Consider the following 18768-nt stretch of genomic DNA (forward strand, 5'->3'; position numbering starts at 1 on the left):
CCGGGAGTGCGGTCGGTTTTCTTTTTTCTTTTTTTTTGCGGTTGACAGCAACCGGTGAGTTTACGTTTGCTTATTCAACAGTCAACGAATCGGTCTTACTGTATAGTTTCATATTTGGTGACAGTTTGGATGCTGATAACTGTATTTTCAGACTGAGTGGCTGCTTCTTCCATTATTATTGTTGAGGAGACACTTTTCTGGGACCTTAAGGGGGATACAAAATAAAGTGGGCACAAGATCTTCGTGCTGGTGGGATTTGTAGCTTTTTTACTTTAAATCCAAAGTAAATGCAAGTCTCTAAGGGACGCTGTAGTCGTGTAATACAACGTGATGTTAATACAACAGGCGATAGAGTCTGGCTTACTTCACTGAAACGGGCCTGACCCAGCAGTTCAAAGGTTGGTTTGGTGAAACGTTATTGGATAAAGGCAGAAGACACTTCAAGTTGTTCTCCACAAACAAGGTGCAACACACATACAGTATAATGTGTGTACGGCTTACAGTAAACTACCACTGAGGACACACGTTTGTTTCGCTGGCAGTGTGCAGAGGGATTTTAACAGCTTTACAGAACATTTAATGGAAACTTGAGTTGCCTCATTCCCTCTGCATTTCTAAAATCCTAGCTTAATCTTAAATCTGTGACTGATTCCTCAGTCAAGACCGGTGACCCTGCAGCTACACTGAACTAGTCATTCATGCACTAGACCCCGAACACTAACGGACTTTTGACTGTGAGTCCTGAACCTGTTTTTTTTGGTACCCGGTCCAGACCGCCTCACCGAGTTCTGACGGCGTCCCGGGACTTCAGGTTGCCAGGTTGGTGATTTTTGAGTCGTCAGGTTGTTGACACAGGGGTGAGGCGGCTGTTTGAATAACAGGATAAGGTGTTCAAGAGTGGGTGTGCAGCTGGGCAGAGTGTTTACTGCCAGGCCCATAATCAGTGAACTGACTGTAGAGTGTGTGTGTGTGTGTGTGTGTGTGTGTGTGTGTGTGTGTGTGTGTGTGTGTGTGTGTGTGTTTATATGTCTGTCTGTATGCTTCTGTGTGAGTGAATGAAAGAGGTGTGTGTGTGTGTGTGTGTGTGTGTGTGTGTGTGTGTGTGTGTGTGTGTGTGTGTGTGTGTGTGTGTGTGTGTGTGTGTGTGTGTGTGTCGGCTTCATCACTCCTTCCAGGAAGTCCTCGGCAGAATTTCCTTTTATAGAAGCTGAATACAAAAGGCCTGCTGTCCACTTCCTGTAAACAGTTTGGCGGCTGTGTTCGCTGCGTTTTGGTTGGCCGGCCCAATCCTGTGACCCTCTGGCGCTCGGGGAGTTCCAGGATGAGGAAGTGGGCTTCCCCCTGATGGTGGCCGGCCACAGGGAATAGAAAGTGCCCTGATGTAGCGAGAGAGAGCACAGAATGAGGAATAGAAATCGTAAAGGACAAGAGTGGTGTGTGACTGGCTCAGAGATGATGATGATGATGATGAACAGAGAGCTTGTGTAAATTGAGAGCAGACGAGAGATGCAATGAGACGCCGTCTGTGTGTGTATAATAGTCTGTGTGCTGAGCGAGCACGCAGAGGGTGAGGGAATGAATTCAAAAAAATAAAAGCACAGACACAGGAATGTGAAGGGAGGGTTCAGCCTGCAACTGAAAATGGAACATATCAAAAGAGCTGAAACAATTACTCTATCAATCAATTGTTCAATTGACAGAAAGATGTAAACAACACATTTTACAATCATTTGAGTAAAAATGAAATGCCAAAAGAAATGCCATAACTGGCTACTTTTCTCTGTGTTTTTTATTCTCACTATTGTCAGACAAAACACTGTTTTTGGCATGTGCTGACGGGTGAATCAGCTCGCCCGGCTCTGTCTGAAGTTTTACAGGCGATAGGGGCGTTATGTGCCAGACCATTTCTTGGCGGGGGCCTGTAATGTCCCTGTGTCTCCAGAACTGGTCCTGGCCAAGAAATAGTTTGTCACCGAAATCCTTTTATACGCCCTCTTGCTATATCGATCATCTCGTATAACTCTGAGAGAAGCGTCGGCCTATTTCCAAAAAAACTTGGGTGTGTGCAGTTTGCGTGCAGCCTGCGGTGCTCATGTGTGCACCTGCCTGCTCCCCTCAAAGTGTTTTTTTTTCCCTGCTTCGCTCAAAGCTACAGAAAAGATGTTCCAGTGCTCACAATAGAGCCCCTGTTGGCAAGAGCAGTGTGTGTTTTTAGGGCAGGGAATGAGGAGGAGCCGCGTGGGCGTGAGTGAGTGTGTGAGATGGACAGCAGGACACGCCCAACCCCTGCAGCCCTGCAGCCATGAAATTCCTACTGAGAGACAACAAGTCTCAGCCTGGCCGGCTAGCACCCAACATTCAGTCCAACGCACACATACAGTCAGTGACTTTGAAAATACACATTAAGGCAGCACCAGGTCTAATTTTACCCCGTCGGAACAAGAATACACTTGTCCCACCTAAGATCGCAGAGGAATGAGGCGGCCTGCGAGGACTTGCCCCTAGATGAGAGAAAGAGGGGTAAGACAGTGAGAGCCAGTAGATGCATGAGCGCTGGGGAAAGCGGTGCACACACTCGCTGGGAATACAACCATTTCTTTTTTATTGTGTACATGGTCTTCTGTAAGAAGCAGAAGAGGCAACAAACAGGTGAGTACCTTGTAAATAGCTTGTATGAAAATAGGCAAGGGCATTGAAAAGGCGTAGGAAAGAGCGAGAGTAGAGTCTAGTGCACTAGGCTGTGTTTTTATGAAGGTGCGAAGTTTATGATCAGATTACATGCTCTATAGTGTGGAAAACGGAGCGGAATAACACAGCCTTAAGTCAAGTTAGTGCTTTTGTGTCTTCAGCTTGTGGCCCGAGGACTCGCTCAGCTTGAGTGAAATGGATTTTTCAATTACCTTAAAAAAGGCGTGTGTGTGTTGGTTAATATGTTAAGGAAAGGAATCTGTATCAAGATATCTACACGGTCCAAGGTTCTTTATTTATGATTGTACAACCCAGGGTTGCACAACGAAATGTAGTAAGAAAAACAATAGTGCATTTTACAGTAGTGCTTTTTTATTATTATTCGCATCAGGAGGAATGTAAACAGACAGAGAAACATTGTCCATTAACTGTGACTATACGTGTGAGCACCAAGCATCACTGTTGCCCCCCCTTCCCCCCTCGTCCCACTGGAGTCCTGCGCTCTGTTAGCGTGGAACACGGTCCGCCTATCTGGTGCAACGGTCCGGTCCGGGATGCCAAGACGGAGCCAGGTCTCTTGTTAGATGTGGCCACACCATTCTCCGTTTTCCAGATTTCATTTATTTTGTGATGTCAAAGGTCAGCGGGTCAGAAGCAGGGGGCGGGTGGGGGGTGGGGGGTCATAGGCATACCTGCTAAACCTGCTATACCTGGGCCATGTCTGTCATCCGGGTTTGATATAATGTGGCGTGGTGTCAGCGGCGGTCAGACACAGGATGGAAGTGAGGAAACCTTTGTTTGTTTCCTGTCTGTGATGTCACCCAAAAATGCAGACGGCAGCTCGGAGTCGAAACTGCTTGCTCTGCAAGACTGGAAGTGTGTCTGTGTGTGATCACAATCTGACCATATTAGGGAGATGGATGACACTAAGGGTGGAAGACACTAAGTGGTGGAAGAAGTACTCGTATCAAGAACCAATACAACGGTGTTAAAATAGTCCTTCATTCAAATTCCAACGTAATGACGAAAAAAGCCACAAAGATGAGGAAACTTAATGTATAACAATGCATTGTATTTATACATGTAGTGGAGTGGAAGTATATAGCATCATGAGATAGAAGTACTCAAGTTAAGTACAAGTTCTTCATAGTTGCTCTTGGGTGCAGCGCTTGTCTACATCATGTTTCTGACGTTTCACACCACCCAGTTCAGATTTCCTTCTTCTGATACTCCTCTCCCTTTAACTCCAGTTGGCATACCTCTCTCTCTCTCTCTTTCTCTTTTCTCTCTCTTTTCTCTCTCTTCCTTCCTCATTCATGTGTTACCGTGAACGAGACTCAGCACGTCACTTTGCCCATTCAGCCCGGCTTCCTGTTCACGCTCTCTGTTCCCTTCGCTCCTCCACTCGGCGCTGACCCGCAGATTTGGGGCACGGATGGATTAGTTAGGTCCGTTTAACTGTTTCCTCACTTTTTGTTTCGTTTGTTCAAGTGTGTTTCTCTCGGTGTAATGTGGGCTAAGCTGTACTCTATTTGCAACCGTTTGTCAGTAGCATTTTGGGCTAACATGTATGGCTTTGACTAGCATTGTGAAATATCAGAAAAAAACAGGAAGAAGTGATTGAGCGTGCAGCAGGCTTACTGTTATGTCTTGTTTGGGTTGTCATGTGTGCAGGTGTATCTGTGTGTAGATGTGTGACAGCGGAGTGTGTGAGGACAAGCCCCCCGCCCCCCCTGTCAGGATGAGCAGCCAAGGAGGAGGAGCCAAAGACCCCCAGTCGGCCAATCACAGCTCGCGGCCGCTGCCGTCTGTGCCCGAGGAGAGGAAGTCTAGAAACAAGATCATCTCCATGTTTGCCTCTGAGAAAGGTAAGAGATGTGGACTTAAAGCACCTAAAACAGGGAGAAAGAAAAAAAAAAAAAAAAGACCAACACATTGACCCGTGACCTTTACCTGCAGGAGGCAGGAAGAAGGACCGGGACAAGGACAGACCCGAGATCTCATCCCCCTCAGACTTTGAACACACCATCCATGTGGGTTTTGATTCAGTTACTGGAGAGTTCACTGTAAGTATCAAACATGAATACCAATCTGCTACCAAAGTATCTCTTTGTATTTGGGACATTTTAGAGATACAAATATACTCCTCTAACTCTCCAAATGTACTTAAAAAGGACCAAAGGATTGAATTGTCTATTGTAATGTGTAAATTGTTGCGTGGTAACATCTCAATCTCTGTCGTGTTGGGGGAAGAAAATCAAATATGCAAACAGGAAGTCACTGAAGCGTCACATGCTGTAAAATAACTGCGACTACCGGAGCTACTCCGTGTGACCGTAATAGTTTAGATCTCGTTGTTTTATGGGTATTTTTTTTAACTGTGTGTGTCCAGGGCATGCCTGAGCAGTGGGCCCGTCTCCTGCAAACCTCCAACATCAGTAAATCAGAACAGAAACAGAACCCTCAGGCCGTCCTCGACATTCTCAAGTTCTACGATTCCACCAGTGGAAAACAGAAATACCTCAGTTTTTCCGCCTCGGGTCAGTTTTTTCTTTTGCTCAACTTTTAAAATAAAAAGTCCAATGTTGTAACCGCACAGACTAACTCATCTGTCCTTTTATACTTTATCTCTTTCAGATAAAGACTCGCAGTCGGTGAGGAGTTCCGTTCATAACTTCCACTTTCCTCCGTAACATTACATTCACGCTAAATGTCTGAACGTCACTCGGTTTAACCTGCTTATGTTTGGTGTCGCAGCCCGGCAAGCAGGGCACGGCGACCTCCCCGTCAGGCGGCAAAGATGGAGACGAAGACGACGATGACGACACGCCACCTCCAGTGGTGGCACCGCGGCCAGAACACACAAAATCAGTGAGTTAAAACAGATTAATGATGTCAATTTAAAAATTAAAAAAAAATTTGAAACAGAGGAAAGTAGCACTGGGAAACTAAAAGATGTATACAAACTTTTTTTCCCTCAGTGTTTGCTCATGAAATAAATACTTTAAAGTAAGCTGAATTTGCAAGCTGCTAGAAAAATACGAAGGGCAAGGTCACCCAAGGTCAGTATTACTGGAATGCTTCTCTTCTGTGCCTCGTCAGGTGTACACGAGGTCAGTGATAGACCCACTGCCGGCTCCGGAGGTGGACGGTGCCTCTAAGGCAGCTGACAGGCAGAAGAAGAAGGGGAGCGGCAAGATGACCGACGAGGAGATCATGGACAAGCTCAGTATGTTACACGCACACGTACACGTACACACAGACGCACGCACGCACGCAACGTTTTGGCTCCAGTAGAGCTGACCAAGCTATTTTAATTTTTTTTTTTTACTCCTAGGAACTATTGTCAGCATTGGAGATCCTAAGAAGAAATACACTCGCTATGAGAAGATCGGCCAGGGGTGAGTCTCAACTGAACATTGGAAATCAGCAGGAATTTGGTGGAGTCTAGTCTAGGCGGTCTAGTGGGTTTGCTGGTCCAAACTGACCAAAAAGGGGGAGATTGTTGAAGGTTATTTCACCTCTTTCAGAGCGTCTGGCACAGTTTACACAGCCATAGATGTCGCCACAGGACAGGAGGTAAGGTTACTTCCCTTTTTGTGTCCACCACTACGAAGATCATTAGTTTGCTAGTTTCTTCTCAACTTAATAGTTCTTTTTTTATATATTATAAAGCAGGTTTTAGTTCTATAAATACTGTGAAAGTATCTAAACTCTCAATCCAGACAGACAGTATGAGCAATATAAAGAGTTTTTGAACATTAAAGCCTTAAACAAAACCAAAATAGAGCTATGAACCTGGAAATTAGTACAATATGTCTTTAATGTTGAGGCTAGACTTTTTACTTTTTAGCAGTAGAAGGTAACTGGAAAAAATCGCTGAAGGTTAAAGTGCTGATTTTGTTATGTTACTGTAATCGCAGCGTGTGTGTGTGTGTGTGTGTGTGTGTGTGTGTTTCACCACCACTTTAACGCCACGCTGTGTTCTGCAGGTGGCCATCAAACAGATCAACTTGCAGAAGCAGCCGAAGAAGGAGCTGATTATCAATGAGATCCTGGTCATGAAGGAGATGAAGAACCCCAACATCGTCAACTTCGTAGACAGGTAACACACTGACCAAGCACGGTACACATCCACAGCGCCTGATCTGCTTTGTGGATGTGACTGTGTGTGTGTGTGTGTGTGTGTGTGTAGTTTCCTTGTAGGAGACGAGCTTTTTGTGGTGATGGAGTATCTGGCCGGAGGCTCCCTAACTGACGTTGTGACGGAGACGTGCATGGACGAGGCTCAGATCGCAGCTGTCTGCAGAGAGGTAGGATTCTCCTCAGACAACCGAGCGTCCGAAACCGAAATGCTAAAGTGTTGGAACCTGAAGAGTTTACATCCATGTTTACCAACTTGCAGTCCTCTTTGTCTTCCCTGCCTTTGCTGGCATTTGCTGTGTTGTTGTTTTTTGCGCATTACTGCCCCCTGTAGGTCAGTAGAATAGTGTGAAAGGATGAAAAAGGACACTGCTTTTTGTGGATCCTATCCTTACTCGAACCTCTTTGCGTCCAGGTCCTCCAGGCTCTGGAGTTTCTTCATGCCAACCAGGTCATCCACAGGGACATCAAGAGCGACAATGTACTGCTCGGGATGGACGGATCAGTCAAACTCAGTGAGCGGCAAACACGCTTATATCCACGGACGCACGTTGTACATAATCTGACCGAATATAACATTTATTTTCTTTCTCTCTCTTGCAGCTGACTTCGGCTTCTGTGCCCAGATCACTCCAGAGCAGAGCAAACGTAGCACCATGGTGGGAACCCCGTACTGGATGGCTCCAGAGGTGGTGACCAGGAAAGCCTACGGCCCCAAAGTGGACATCTGGTCTCTGGGCATCATGGCCATAGAGATGGTGGAGGGGGAGCCTCCGTATCTCAACGAGAACCCGCTCAGGGTGAGTGTGTGTTGGGAGGAAGAAGTGACGGGTGGCTGTTTTCAATATCATACTTTTTTTTAAAAATATTTTTTCAATTAGTCCTTTAGTTTATAAAATATCAGAAAGATGGCACACACAAAAATTACAAAACCCCAAAGATATTTAACTTGAAATATTATAAAACGAGGAAAAAACTACTTTCACTGGTCCATAGTTTAGTTTCTGTTTTTTCCATCATTACTTTGGACTGAAAAAAACAAACATTATTTGGCATATTTTGTTATCTGTCAGATGTTAGCAAGTTTTTACAAGTCTGTCAAGGAATTCATTTACATTAGATTATTGTAATATTTTAACCCACTGCTTTTCTTTCCATGGTATTGTGCTCGTCTTAGGCTTTGTATTTAATTGCCACCAACGGGACTCCTGAGCTTCAGAGTCCAGAGAAGCTGTCTCCCGTCTTCAGATCCTTCCTGTCCCGCTGTCTGGAGATGGACGTGGAGAAACGAGGGTCAGGCAGAGAACTGCTGCAGGTAAAAGAGACCTACACACTCACTACACACTGCCTCCAATATATATATATATCCCTCAAAATATAACGCACATTGCAGCAGTTAATCGGTACGTTTTTTTACTGTTAAATTATTTGTTATTGTCTAAGAAATGTCAGAAAATTATGAAAAATGGCCATTAAGATTACTTAAGAGCCAAATGTTCCATTAAGTTGCGTACATTGTACGACCAACAGTAAACAATATAAATATATATCAGCATACCATTCATAAGAAAAAGAAAAGCAGCAAATCCTGGGTGACAAAATGTCAGAAAATAGTGAAAAATGCCCTTTTGTGATTTCCTTAAATCCATAACAAGTGTCTAAAACCTAAATATATTCCATTTAAAATCATACAACACAAAGAAAAGCAGCAAGTCTTCACAACTATGAAGCTGGAACACGAGCATGCTTAGAGCTCTAAAAGTTTTTCTTATACGTACAAGTTATTTTTCCGTACATATTTTTCTTGTACCCGGTGTGAATAATTCCAGAAGATGAAATTCATCCCTCAACACATTTCATCCCTTTTGTCCCGCCCGTCTGCAGCACCCATTCCTGAAGCTGGCCAAGCCTCTGTCCAGCCTCACCCCGCTCATCCTGGCAGCCAAGGAGGCCATGAGGAGCAACCGCTAGATGCCCCGTCTCTCAGGACTATAAGAGCTCACGCCAGCGACGGCCAAACGAGCCGCCATCTTCTCCCCGTCTGCGTTCGATGACCATCAGCAGCCTGCTATTTTTTTTTTCTTCTCCCAAGGGTCACAAAACTCCTCTGCAGTGTTCCCAGTGTTTCTGTACTGATGCCAGATCTATCCTTCCTTCGTTATGCCTTGTTCTAAAGCCGCATTCAGCCACCATGGGTTTTCTATTTGTTACCGCTGGTGTGCGTGTGCGTGTGTGTGTGGATGTGGATGTGTGTGTGTGGATGTGTTGATGTTGACACTGGTGACTTTTTACAGTATGCATATGAGGAATGTGGTTTCACTGTTGCAAAGGTTCAAGATTATTTACACATCAAGGGATCTTATCGGTCCCGGGAGGCATTTTGGTGTGAGGAATAGATGCCACCGATAGTCCAGATAGTGGAGAGTTGTGTAAGCCGTCATCTCTGCTGTTATTGGATTGTTTTGATTTGTTGGTGAGCTGTCATCCAAATATGCTTCAACACACAAGTTAACTATCAAGTTTTTTTTCATGTATTACCTGCAGCAGGTAATGACTTGAGAGCAACATTTTAATGCTGAGTTGCTCTGTGAATTACTCTTTGATGTAGTCTTAGACGAATTTGCCCTTATTTTGTGCCTTTTCTCCAGTTAGCAGCTTCTTTTTAGCTATGAGACATATCAATATGATAGAAAATATATATTTTTTCAGATAAAAGTTTTATAACATGAGTGAATTTGGCCATCGCTAAAGTTAGTTCATAATATTGCAAGAATATTGGAGTGTGTGTGTGTGTGTGTGTGTCGAGACTGGAACCTTTGCAACTGTTTACAACTGCTGCTCTTGCTATGTGCATCCCGACGGGGTCCGATAGCTCTGGAAGCGGCGTGAAAAAAGAAAAGCCCCCACCGTTGGACAATGCAGCCCTTGTGCGGCGGGAAAAGCCCCATCAGTGTGTCCTTGTTTTACCCTCTGTGTCGCTGGAAATTAAACCATTCCAGTAAAAGGAATGGGATTCAAGCTTTTGTACATGAAACGTTCACTTATTCTGAAATAGTAGATATGGGTCTCAACCCTCGACCCTCTGGTGGCAGCTGCTGCCGCCAGACACCGAAATACACTATCAAGGATAGACTTGCCTTCACACATCTCTGCTGTTAAAGCTCTCTGTGCAGGCTCCTCTGCACACTATGCAAACCCATCTGAACACTCATCATGTAGATGCCTTACCGTCGGTGTGTTGGTGGAAGTTTGACACACACAAAAACTGTATGAATTTGTATGTCTGAATGTGTTGAACTGGAGGGAGAATATCATTTTTTTTTTTGTATATTGTGTTTTGGTGATGTTTTTTTTTTTTTTTAACAGCTTTTAAAAAGTGTGTTTATCATTATTTTTTTATTTGTTAACTAACACAAAAGAAGAAATTTTCTTTGTGCCCCAATTTCTGTACCAACAATTATGGACTTCGAAACCATAAAATGTATTGATGAGCCTGAGACAATCAAGAAATTATGTTTTTACCTGCTTTGAGTACTAAATGAGATGGAGGGGAGATTCCAGACCTTCTCTTTAAAGCATTTAATAACATTTCCTGCCTTTAAACAGAAGCACGATGATGTGAAACCCACTCGTATGGTACTCAACAGGTTGACGTGCATGCAGAGTACTTAACAGGCTGGAAAACACCGTAATGTGGCTTTTGACCAGAAATCACATTCCAGTTATACGTTTAATATGACAGAAGAGTTTTCAATGATTGTGCTGTTCATCGTGAAACCAACAACTTCTGGCGTTGAATATCATCCATACAGTATGTAAATTATTATTATTATTATTAAAGGTGGACCTGAGGCCTGTGTCTGGATCACTGAACAACGCGGCCGACCACGCTGAGGGATCTGAGCGGGTTCTGTGTGAAGCGACCTTCACGTTTCTTGTTGGAAAGTCAATCAAACGCCTACAATGAGATGTAAAATCCATGATGAAGAGACAGAAGAGACTCGAAACAAGTACAAACAGGCCCTTTTTGTTCAGGGGGTCGTAAGCTCATGATTCATCCGTGATGTGATTGATTCAATTTAGTTTGCATTCTCCTTTTTTGACCAGAGGGCAGTATTCATCTTTATGTAGAAGAAGACGACGCTAAGACGCATGTGTGTGTTCATCCACAGACATTATTATTTAAGTATCTTATGTGCTTCCCTGCACATCAGCTGTTTTAAAGGCCAACTCTTGTGCCTCGTAACATTATTTTAATCCTAACGCACTCACACAAACATCCATAATGAGGCTGTTACTGGTTTCCCTGCTGATGCTGACCGTCTATAGTCAGGGTGAGGCATTAATTTGATTTATTTGACCCTAAAGCTACTGCATTAACGCACACAAAGTAAGTTAGGGTTTTACATTTGAACTGTTCTTTACATAATACATTGCAAGCAGCGGAAATGTTTTATTTCCTTGTCTGTGACTCAGTCTCCTGTATCCCAGTCTGTTGGTGTGGGAGAGAGGCTTTCTCTGAGCAGTCCAGGTGTTGTTGATGATCTCAGTTGGTACCTGCAGAACCCTGGACAGCCTCACAAAACTGCTGTTTTACACGATAAGCAGCACTGGAGGATGCAGGAGACGACCACTGGGAGCATACGTGGGCCTGTGCACACTGTGATGCAGAGTCGTACACAAAAACCTTCCTTTAGCGAGAATGCGATAGACAATATTGCCACCTAACTTTGTGAAATATAGTTGGTTGGATGAATTTTATATTTTTCTGCACATATGTGACAATATACATCGTATAAAAACACCAAAAGAATATGAATATCTGCACAGTTAATTTAATTGATTTTACCCATTTCAATAAAAGACAAAAGAGAATACGAAAAATTTAAAGATAATGCAATTTAAAGATAACTCAAAGATAACTTTGTTTCATCACATTCTAATGCAAAAGTTAGTCCAATATTCCATGTTGTAGAAATTATAAATCTGTTATACTTACAGTTAATGATGAGTTTGGTTCCTCCACCAAAAGTGCACCACAGTGATACAAACTCATGAAGAGGCCGTACAAAAACCTCCTGCTCTGTGAACAATCATATCCACTGGGAAAACTCTCTGTTTTATCTGGTTAAACTGACCAATAGTTAGTCCTGTGAGTTCAACACTGCAAGGACTCAGACCTGTCAGTCAACACAGCAGGATCCACAACCACCATGACTCTGATCCCGGTCCTCATCTGGACGCTGGCCTGCTGCTGCTTCACAGGTTCATTCACTCAGCAGCACATCAAACATGATGCGCTGCCTTTTCTCTCGTTTATTTCTGCTGATAAAAGATACATTATTTGTTATTGTGTGTGCAGGATGCAAGGGTCAGGTGACTGTGACACTCAGCCTCCAGTAGTGATGTCTACTCCAGGATCCACCGCCACCCTCACCTGTAAGACTAGTACACCTGTTCACACATATGGAGATCAGGGTTTGTTTTGGTATCAACAGAAAGCTGGACAGCCTCCAAAGCTCCTCATCAGATATGTGAGCACACGTGTATCAGGAACAGCAACTCGGTTTAGTGGCAGTGGAAGCAGCTCTGACTTCACTCTGACTGTCAGTGGAGTTCAGACTGAAGACGCAGCGGTTTATTAGTGTCAGAGTTACCACAGTGGTGGAGTGTTCACACAGTGATTTGTAGTCATACAAAAACCTCCTCAGTCAGACTGCAGAGCCTCATGAGCTGCAACAGCAGCTGCTGAAGAGGAAGAGACTCTGACACAGCAGTGAACACTACAACACATTCACCATCCAATAACACTTCACCATGGTATGTGGTTATAGATTTAAAACACCATCTTAGACTTTTACAATTTAAAACATTTAAAACCCCAATTCATTACCAGCAATAGTAATGGAGGGCCTATTTACTCAAGTGCTCAACTGCAATACATTTTGATGCACTTAAACTTCTCGTGCACTACATTTTATTGTGAAATATTGTTTTCCCATGTTTTTGTCGCTGTAAGACATTTCAAGTCAGTTCAACTTGCAAACGAAAGTTCACCTGCTACCTTGAGAGATCTAGTTGACTCAACTTGAAATTTCCTTTGATTCAACTGATAAATTAAAGTTCATAAGGTTGATGTAACTACAACGTGCTAGTTGTCTCAACATTATGATTCAAGTTGTCAGAGTTGAGTGAACTGTTTGTCCCTTGTTGTTTGAACTTGATCCACCAAGTTAATACAAAGAGTGTTTTTACATTATCAGTTCGAGAAAACTTTGCTTAGCTAGTCAAACAAACGCAGATTTTGCTTTTATGTAACTCACAGATACAAGTTAAAATAACTTTACCATGTGTATACAACTTGCCATTTCAAGTTAAGAGGATTTACATTCCAATTTTTTTTCAAATTGCATATAAATGTTATTTTGACTGACAATTTAAAGTGAAATGACCAATAATTCTTACTTCTGTTCAAAAGATAAAACATTTATTGGAAGAAATTATACACAGACTGAAACATTCGCTACAAGTACATCTCAACACACCCAAATAGAAACATATATATAGAAAAAACAACTCAAAGGTCGTTCATATTACGGGTTACTCCAGGTTAAGGCAGTAGATTGTGCCATCAGCATGAAGCCTGTGGGCACGTCTCTGATGATCGTCTCTGAGCTCATGTTGGATGATCTTCTCTGCTGCCTCGGCCACATCGAAGACTTCCAAAGGAAGTGAATCATACAGAATGCCTTCGTGTCCCATCAACAGTCCAACCTGCATTCATCCAGGGTTTCTCCATGAACCTGAAGACATAAAGACATTCACATCTTAACTGACATCTCCAAAATAGTACGAGTTCAATGTTTTGAGAGTCCTCATTACAAATCCCTAAAACAAAAAAGGTGAAGCAGACTCCATTGAAAAGGTAGTTTGTAATTATACAAAATCTCTATAAAAATGTGTGTGGCTATGGGTAATAAGGCTAATGAACACAAAACATGTTACCATTGTCGTATTACAACCACTGAGTGTAGTAAATTTGTGAATACAGTGTCTTACATCACACATCTGGATTATGTCGGATGAATCCTCTGAAAGATAGTAGCATGAAGACCAAGCAGGGCAGCTGTTCTTCGGTTCTGGTTTGTATCCTACAAAAACAGACAAGAGTAGATGAATGCAATATCAAAAGGTATAATGTTAACTTGAGTACAGAGAAGGCCTAAACACCGCCGATGATGTCCATGATGCTGTTTATAATGATGGATTATTCTTCCTTGTCTATTAGAGGAGAATGCACAAAACTTACATTTCCACATCGCGTACTGGACAGTCTTGATGACATCTGGAAACAGAAAAAAAATTAATTGCACGATAGTTTAACATTTTTATTTCATATATATATATATATATATATATATATATATATATATATATAATGCGTTTACTTTATGCTTCAATTATAAATATTTTACATTTCTAAATAGTTAAAACAAAAACAGGGATCAAGCGATTTTGAAGCAAAAATCCTCCAGTTTACAAAAAACAACAATAAGCATCCACACAGCAGAGGGGAGGTGGATCAACACGGTCTCTGCTCACTGCGCAGCTGCGACCCTACAGCATGATCTGCATTAATATAAGTTAAGTCATTACTGGCATACACATTAAATAGCAACACATTCATACATACATGTTGCCTACTGTAAGGTCAAAATAAAATACAAAGAGCAAGCAAAACACGGGCAGTGACTCTGCCGGTCAATGTGAATCCCTTAGCCGTATGACTCTATACATTCAGACTGCTTAAAGTTCGTGTTAACCGAACAAGCCCGTTGGAGGGGTGTTGAGCGAAAAACGTAACTTAAATGAAGCATGAAATAATGCAGGACAGTTGTGGTCACTTTAAAAAATTAACCAATAGCTTGTACTTCTACATTAATTACGTTTTATCAACTGCAGGACGGATAAAATAGGTCAACCATTTGTCTTAGAAGAAGTTCTAGCTAAACATTAAAGCCACAAAGTATCTAAGCCTTTCCAGACCATTGACAAGCACGAGCTACATAACTGTGTTACATTACTAACGTTTCACATGCTATAAATTAAGAAAAATACTTGAAGTCATAATTTAAACTCACCTTCATGTGCCCAAGCGATAAGAATCCTCAGCGCTCTGGTCCGTTGGCTCTACTTGTTGCAGGTGGAAAGTAACGGTGAATTACTCCGCCTCATTCACTGGAGGTTGTCAGGTTAATATAATCCCTCCGCCGGTGGAAATAGTCCTTTCTTGTTTACCACAAAATTCCTATATTTTCATTGGAATTTAAGTATATGACTTATCTGCAGTGTTTAACCAGTAGATTATGGCCACGCTTCAACTTGGCCATGATATAAAAAATACAGTTTACCTAAAACATAAACATGACAGCATTTGCTTATTTAAATCCTCACTCCCGCCCTTTCCAGTCTTTTCTGTTTTTTTTCTGATAACTTAAAGAGTCAAGTTCAATGAACACTAACAAATCTCAAAAAGTCCACAAAAGGCATTATTGTAAGTAGACAGGTGGCAGTGTTGATCAGATGTAGGGTTGCATCTCTTCATCATCTCACCTTGGATGCCCCACCAGGTGATTGTTGCACATCACACACTAGACGTCAGGTTTTGTGTATAATCTCTTCTTCATCTCCAGAGTCACGTGGTGCTAAACAGACCACAGCGCGGATGTCACCTCTTCCCATTCATGCATGTGAAAAAGAAAAGTTTGCTCAAACCTCGGCGATGCAGACCGCATTCTTTGGGGAAGTTGACCTTTGGACTTCGCGGAAGGAAGCGTGTTATTGTCTACACAATCACGTGCCTCTATAACGCTCCACGCACTTCACACAGAAAGGCCTTTATGGTTGAGTTATTATTGCGCCATATTCATGGTCGCGCATCCGCAGTTTGCGTGGGGAACTTCTGTGGGTAAGACTTTATATTGTTTTTGTATTCTGCCACTAATAATATACATACTTTTGAATAAGTTAACATGTATTTATGTCCGTTTAAGATCATATAACAGCAGACAGAAGTATGTGTAGCCTACAAATGTTGTGCCCTCTATAATATAGTGTAGCCTACATAAAGGCTATGTGATTGAGACAAGAATGGGGAGATGTAGTTGGTTTACACACATTTCACTCTTGCATAATTTATGTTAGAATATTCTAAACTGCAGCAAATGAAAGGGGAAGGCCTCAGCTATAATATTATGTTTTACAGAAATGCTTTCTAAAATTATGTTTTTCGTGATTAAAGTCATGTTGTGCATTTGAGCCCGCCAGCCCCACAGGGTCTTCACATATTATGGGGTTGGTTAGCAATCAATATAAACAATTTGGACATTTAATCCAAACAAGAACCAGAAGACATGAACATGATAATATAATATCTTCCAATTTATATGAATCTGACAACATTTTTAAGCAATTAATTGCTAGGAATGCTTATATTTGCCATTGACCATTCAAAAATAATAATAAACGAACAATATAAACATTATAAATAGTCTCTGAAAATACCCCCAACAAAATCTACAGTAACAGTTACATTAATGAACGAATGTTCAAAACAACCCGCATTTGACCCGCAATCGTAGCATCCCTCATCACAGGCTTTCAATTATTGTATCAAAATGTAGTTGATTGTATATTAACTAGTAACACATTTACAATATATTTTAGCCCACAGACCACTTGTTTTTATCTGCTATACTATTAACTGAAAAGCTATCCTCACAAAACAAAAAGTTAGACACTTTTAGATGTTTTCACATAATGGATGAGTGCAGTCCAAGAAAGTGAACATATTGATGCTCCATTTTTGTTTCTGTGACCTTAAAAGGAGCAGAAAATACTTCTGTGCCAACCAACCCAGTAATGTTACTTTTTACTGTCTTGGGCTACATGTTTATTTTCTTCTTTTTTTATAATTTCTATAATATTTGATTCTCTCCGTTTTGCATCAGCTCAGTTCTAGTGTAATAGTGCATTAGATTAGTGATTATGATTTGGTGAAGTATGACAGGGCATACTTGAGGGCCGTAACACGATCCTCATTTTCAAATCATTAGAGCAACACTACCTCTAGGCAGAAGTTCCCCCAGACCTGCATGTTAGAATGTGCATCGATCATCTAATCCACTCCCAGCAAGAAAACAAACATATTTACCCAACTGTTCAACTATTCCCTTCTCCCCCAAAAAAGGATGGAGTGACGTCAAAGGGGGGAAGATGGCGATCCTTGAGAGATCATGTTGTTGATGTCTCACAAAGCCCTTTTGAAATATTCTGTCCTATTGATTCTATTTATTTTTCCCAGGTGGTGGGCCTGAGTGGATTTGACCTGCTGAAGAACTTGAGACAGAGCAGCTTATTCTTTTCTCACAGCTAAATCACCCTCCCAGCGATCCTCGCTCTCGCCAGCGCTGCGCTTCTATTGGCCATCGGGTTCCTCGGATCCTGGCTGAGCCTCAGGGAGTCCACCTTCCTGCAGGGACTGGTAAGGTTTGTGCTTATGTGGGAATGTAGGAACCTGTGTGTGGTCAGTGTCTGGACTGAACGTAAGCAAGTGTTTTTTTTCCCCAGTTTGTTTTTTTGCTGGTTCTGGTCTTTTGTCTGGAAAGTATACGGCTTCAGCATCGGCTTATTTTCACTCAACAAAAGGTGTAAAAGTTACACAAACAAAACAGGTGCTTTCATGACACTGCAGATTATTCTTGAATAATTGCATATTTACAGTATGTTCTTCATATCCACTGCCTTTTTGTTAAGCTGGATTCAGAGATAGCGCCCCTCAGTGGAGTCTTTCAGAACTACATGGGCCGCAGCCAGGAACCCGACTCTCGAGCTGTAGATGTTACACTGATGGAAACATCGAAATACGACTAACATGTTTATATCTGGTGTGCAAAATGTGTAAAAATGATTTTGCAAGTCTACTGTGAAAAGTATCCAAAGCAGCAGAGATGAATACCAGCAGCAACAACTGTAGCTGCGCACTTCCTCTAATGGCCACGAGATGCTGTCTATACATTTTTTATCTACACCGTCCTCCCCTGATGGGGTGATATAGTTTGTTTTCCATTAAGAGGGACATTTCAGCTTATTGGGTATATGTTTGGGCAGACCCTCGGGTATTTGTCTTGTCAGACAGGTGACTCAGCTCTACTAATTGGCTCTCATGTGCTCCTCCTCATCAGGAACGGAGTAGTGTGGGTGAATTTCGGGAGGTTAAAGACCAGTCGAGCTGCTGCATTCTGGATGAGCTGCAGAGGTTGGATGGCACTAGCAGGTAGATCTGCCAGGAGGAAGTTACAGTATTCAAGGCGTGAGATGATCAGAGCCTGTACGAGAACCTGTGCCGCCTTCTGAGTGAGAAGGGGACGTATTCCCCTGATGTTGTACAGCATGAACCGACAGGAACGTGTTGTTGCGGTAATGTTGGCAGTCAGGGAGAGTTGACTGTCGAGTGTCACACCGAGATTCCTGGCAGTCAGGGTTGGTGCCAACACTGAGTTGTTGAAGGTAACAGTGAGGTCGTGGGTGGGAGAGCCTCTTCCTGGAAGGAAAAGTAGTTCAGTTTTGTCAGGATTCATTTTCAGGTGATGTGCGGACATCCACTGAGAGATGTCAGTCAGACAGGCAGAGATTCGTGCTGCTACCTGTGTTTCCGATTGGGGACGCCTTGAGGGACCCCAGTAGTGCGAGGACACGGTTCAGACACAGATGCTTTCCAAGTTACCCGGTAGGTGCAGTCATTGAGGTAGGATGAGAAGAGGGAGAGCACATTGCCTGTGATACCAAAGTCCTGGAGGGAGGAAAGAAGGATCTGGCGATTCACTGTGTCAAAGGCAGCAGAGAGGTCTAGAAGGATAAGAACAGAGGAGAGAGAGG

At 42.6% G+C, this 18768-nt stretch overlaps 1 protein-coding gene across 1 annotated transcript; it reads left to right on the forward strand.

Annotated features, from left to right (window-relative positions):
* On the forward strand, positions 1 to 10683 carry LOC306740512 (serine/threonine-protein kinase PAK 2-like). The gene is made up of 15 exons (XM_079222677.1): positions 1 to 54; positions 4363 to 4556; positions 4648 to 4754; positions 5081 to 5228; positions 5326 to 5342; positions 5446 to 5559; positions 5791 to 5917; positions 6026 to 6089; positions 6219 to 6267; positions 6681 to 6793; positions 6884 to 7001; positions 7247 to 7346; positions 7435 to 7631; positions 8009 to 8146; positions 8716 to 10683. Exons 2-15 carry the CDS (start codon positions 4379 to 4381, stop codon positions 8800 to 8802), a joined length of 1557 nt encoding a protein of 518 aa, XP_079078803.1. The 5' UTR covers positions 1 to 54; positions 4363 to 4378; the 3' UTR covers positions 8803 to 10683.
* Positions 10684 to 18768: the final 8085 nt, after the last annotated feature.

This window comes from Taurulus bubalis, assembly GCF_910589615.1.
Source record: "Taurulus bubalis genome assembly, chromosome: 1".
Classification (NCBI taxonomy): Eukaryota; Metazoa; Chordata; class Actinopteri; order Perciformes; family Cottidae; genus Taurulus; species Taurulus bubalis.

Excerpts from the sequence above, each read along its gene's own strand:
- LOC306740512 (XM_079222677.1), top strand. The coding sequence starts at position 4,379 with ATGTGTGACAGCGGAGTGTGTGAGGACAAGCCCCCCGCCCCCCCTGTC. Across the intron at positions 7,002-7,246 it reads TCGCAGCTGTCTGCAGAGAG|GTCCTCCAGGCTCTGGAGTT; the intron begins GTAGGATTCTCC and ends CTTTGCGTCCAG. Across the intron at positions 7,347-7,434 it reads GGACGGATCAGTCAAACTCA|CTGACTTCGGCTTCTGTGCC; the intron begins GTGAGCGGCAAA and ends TCTCTCTTGCAG.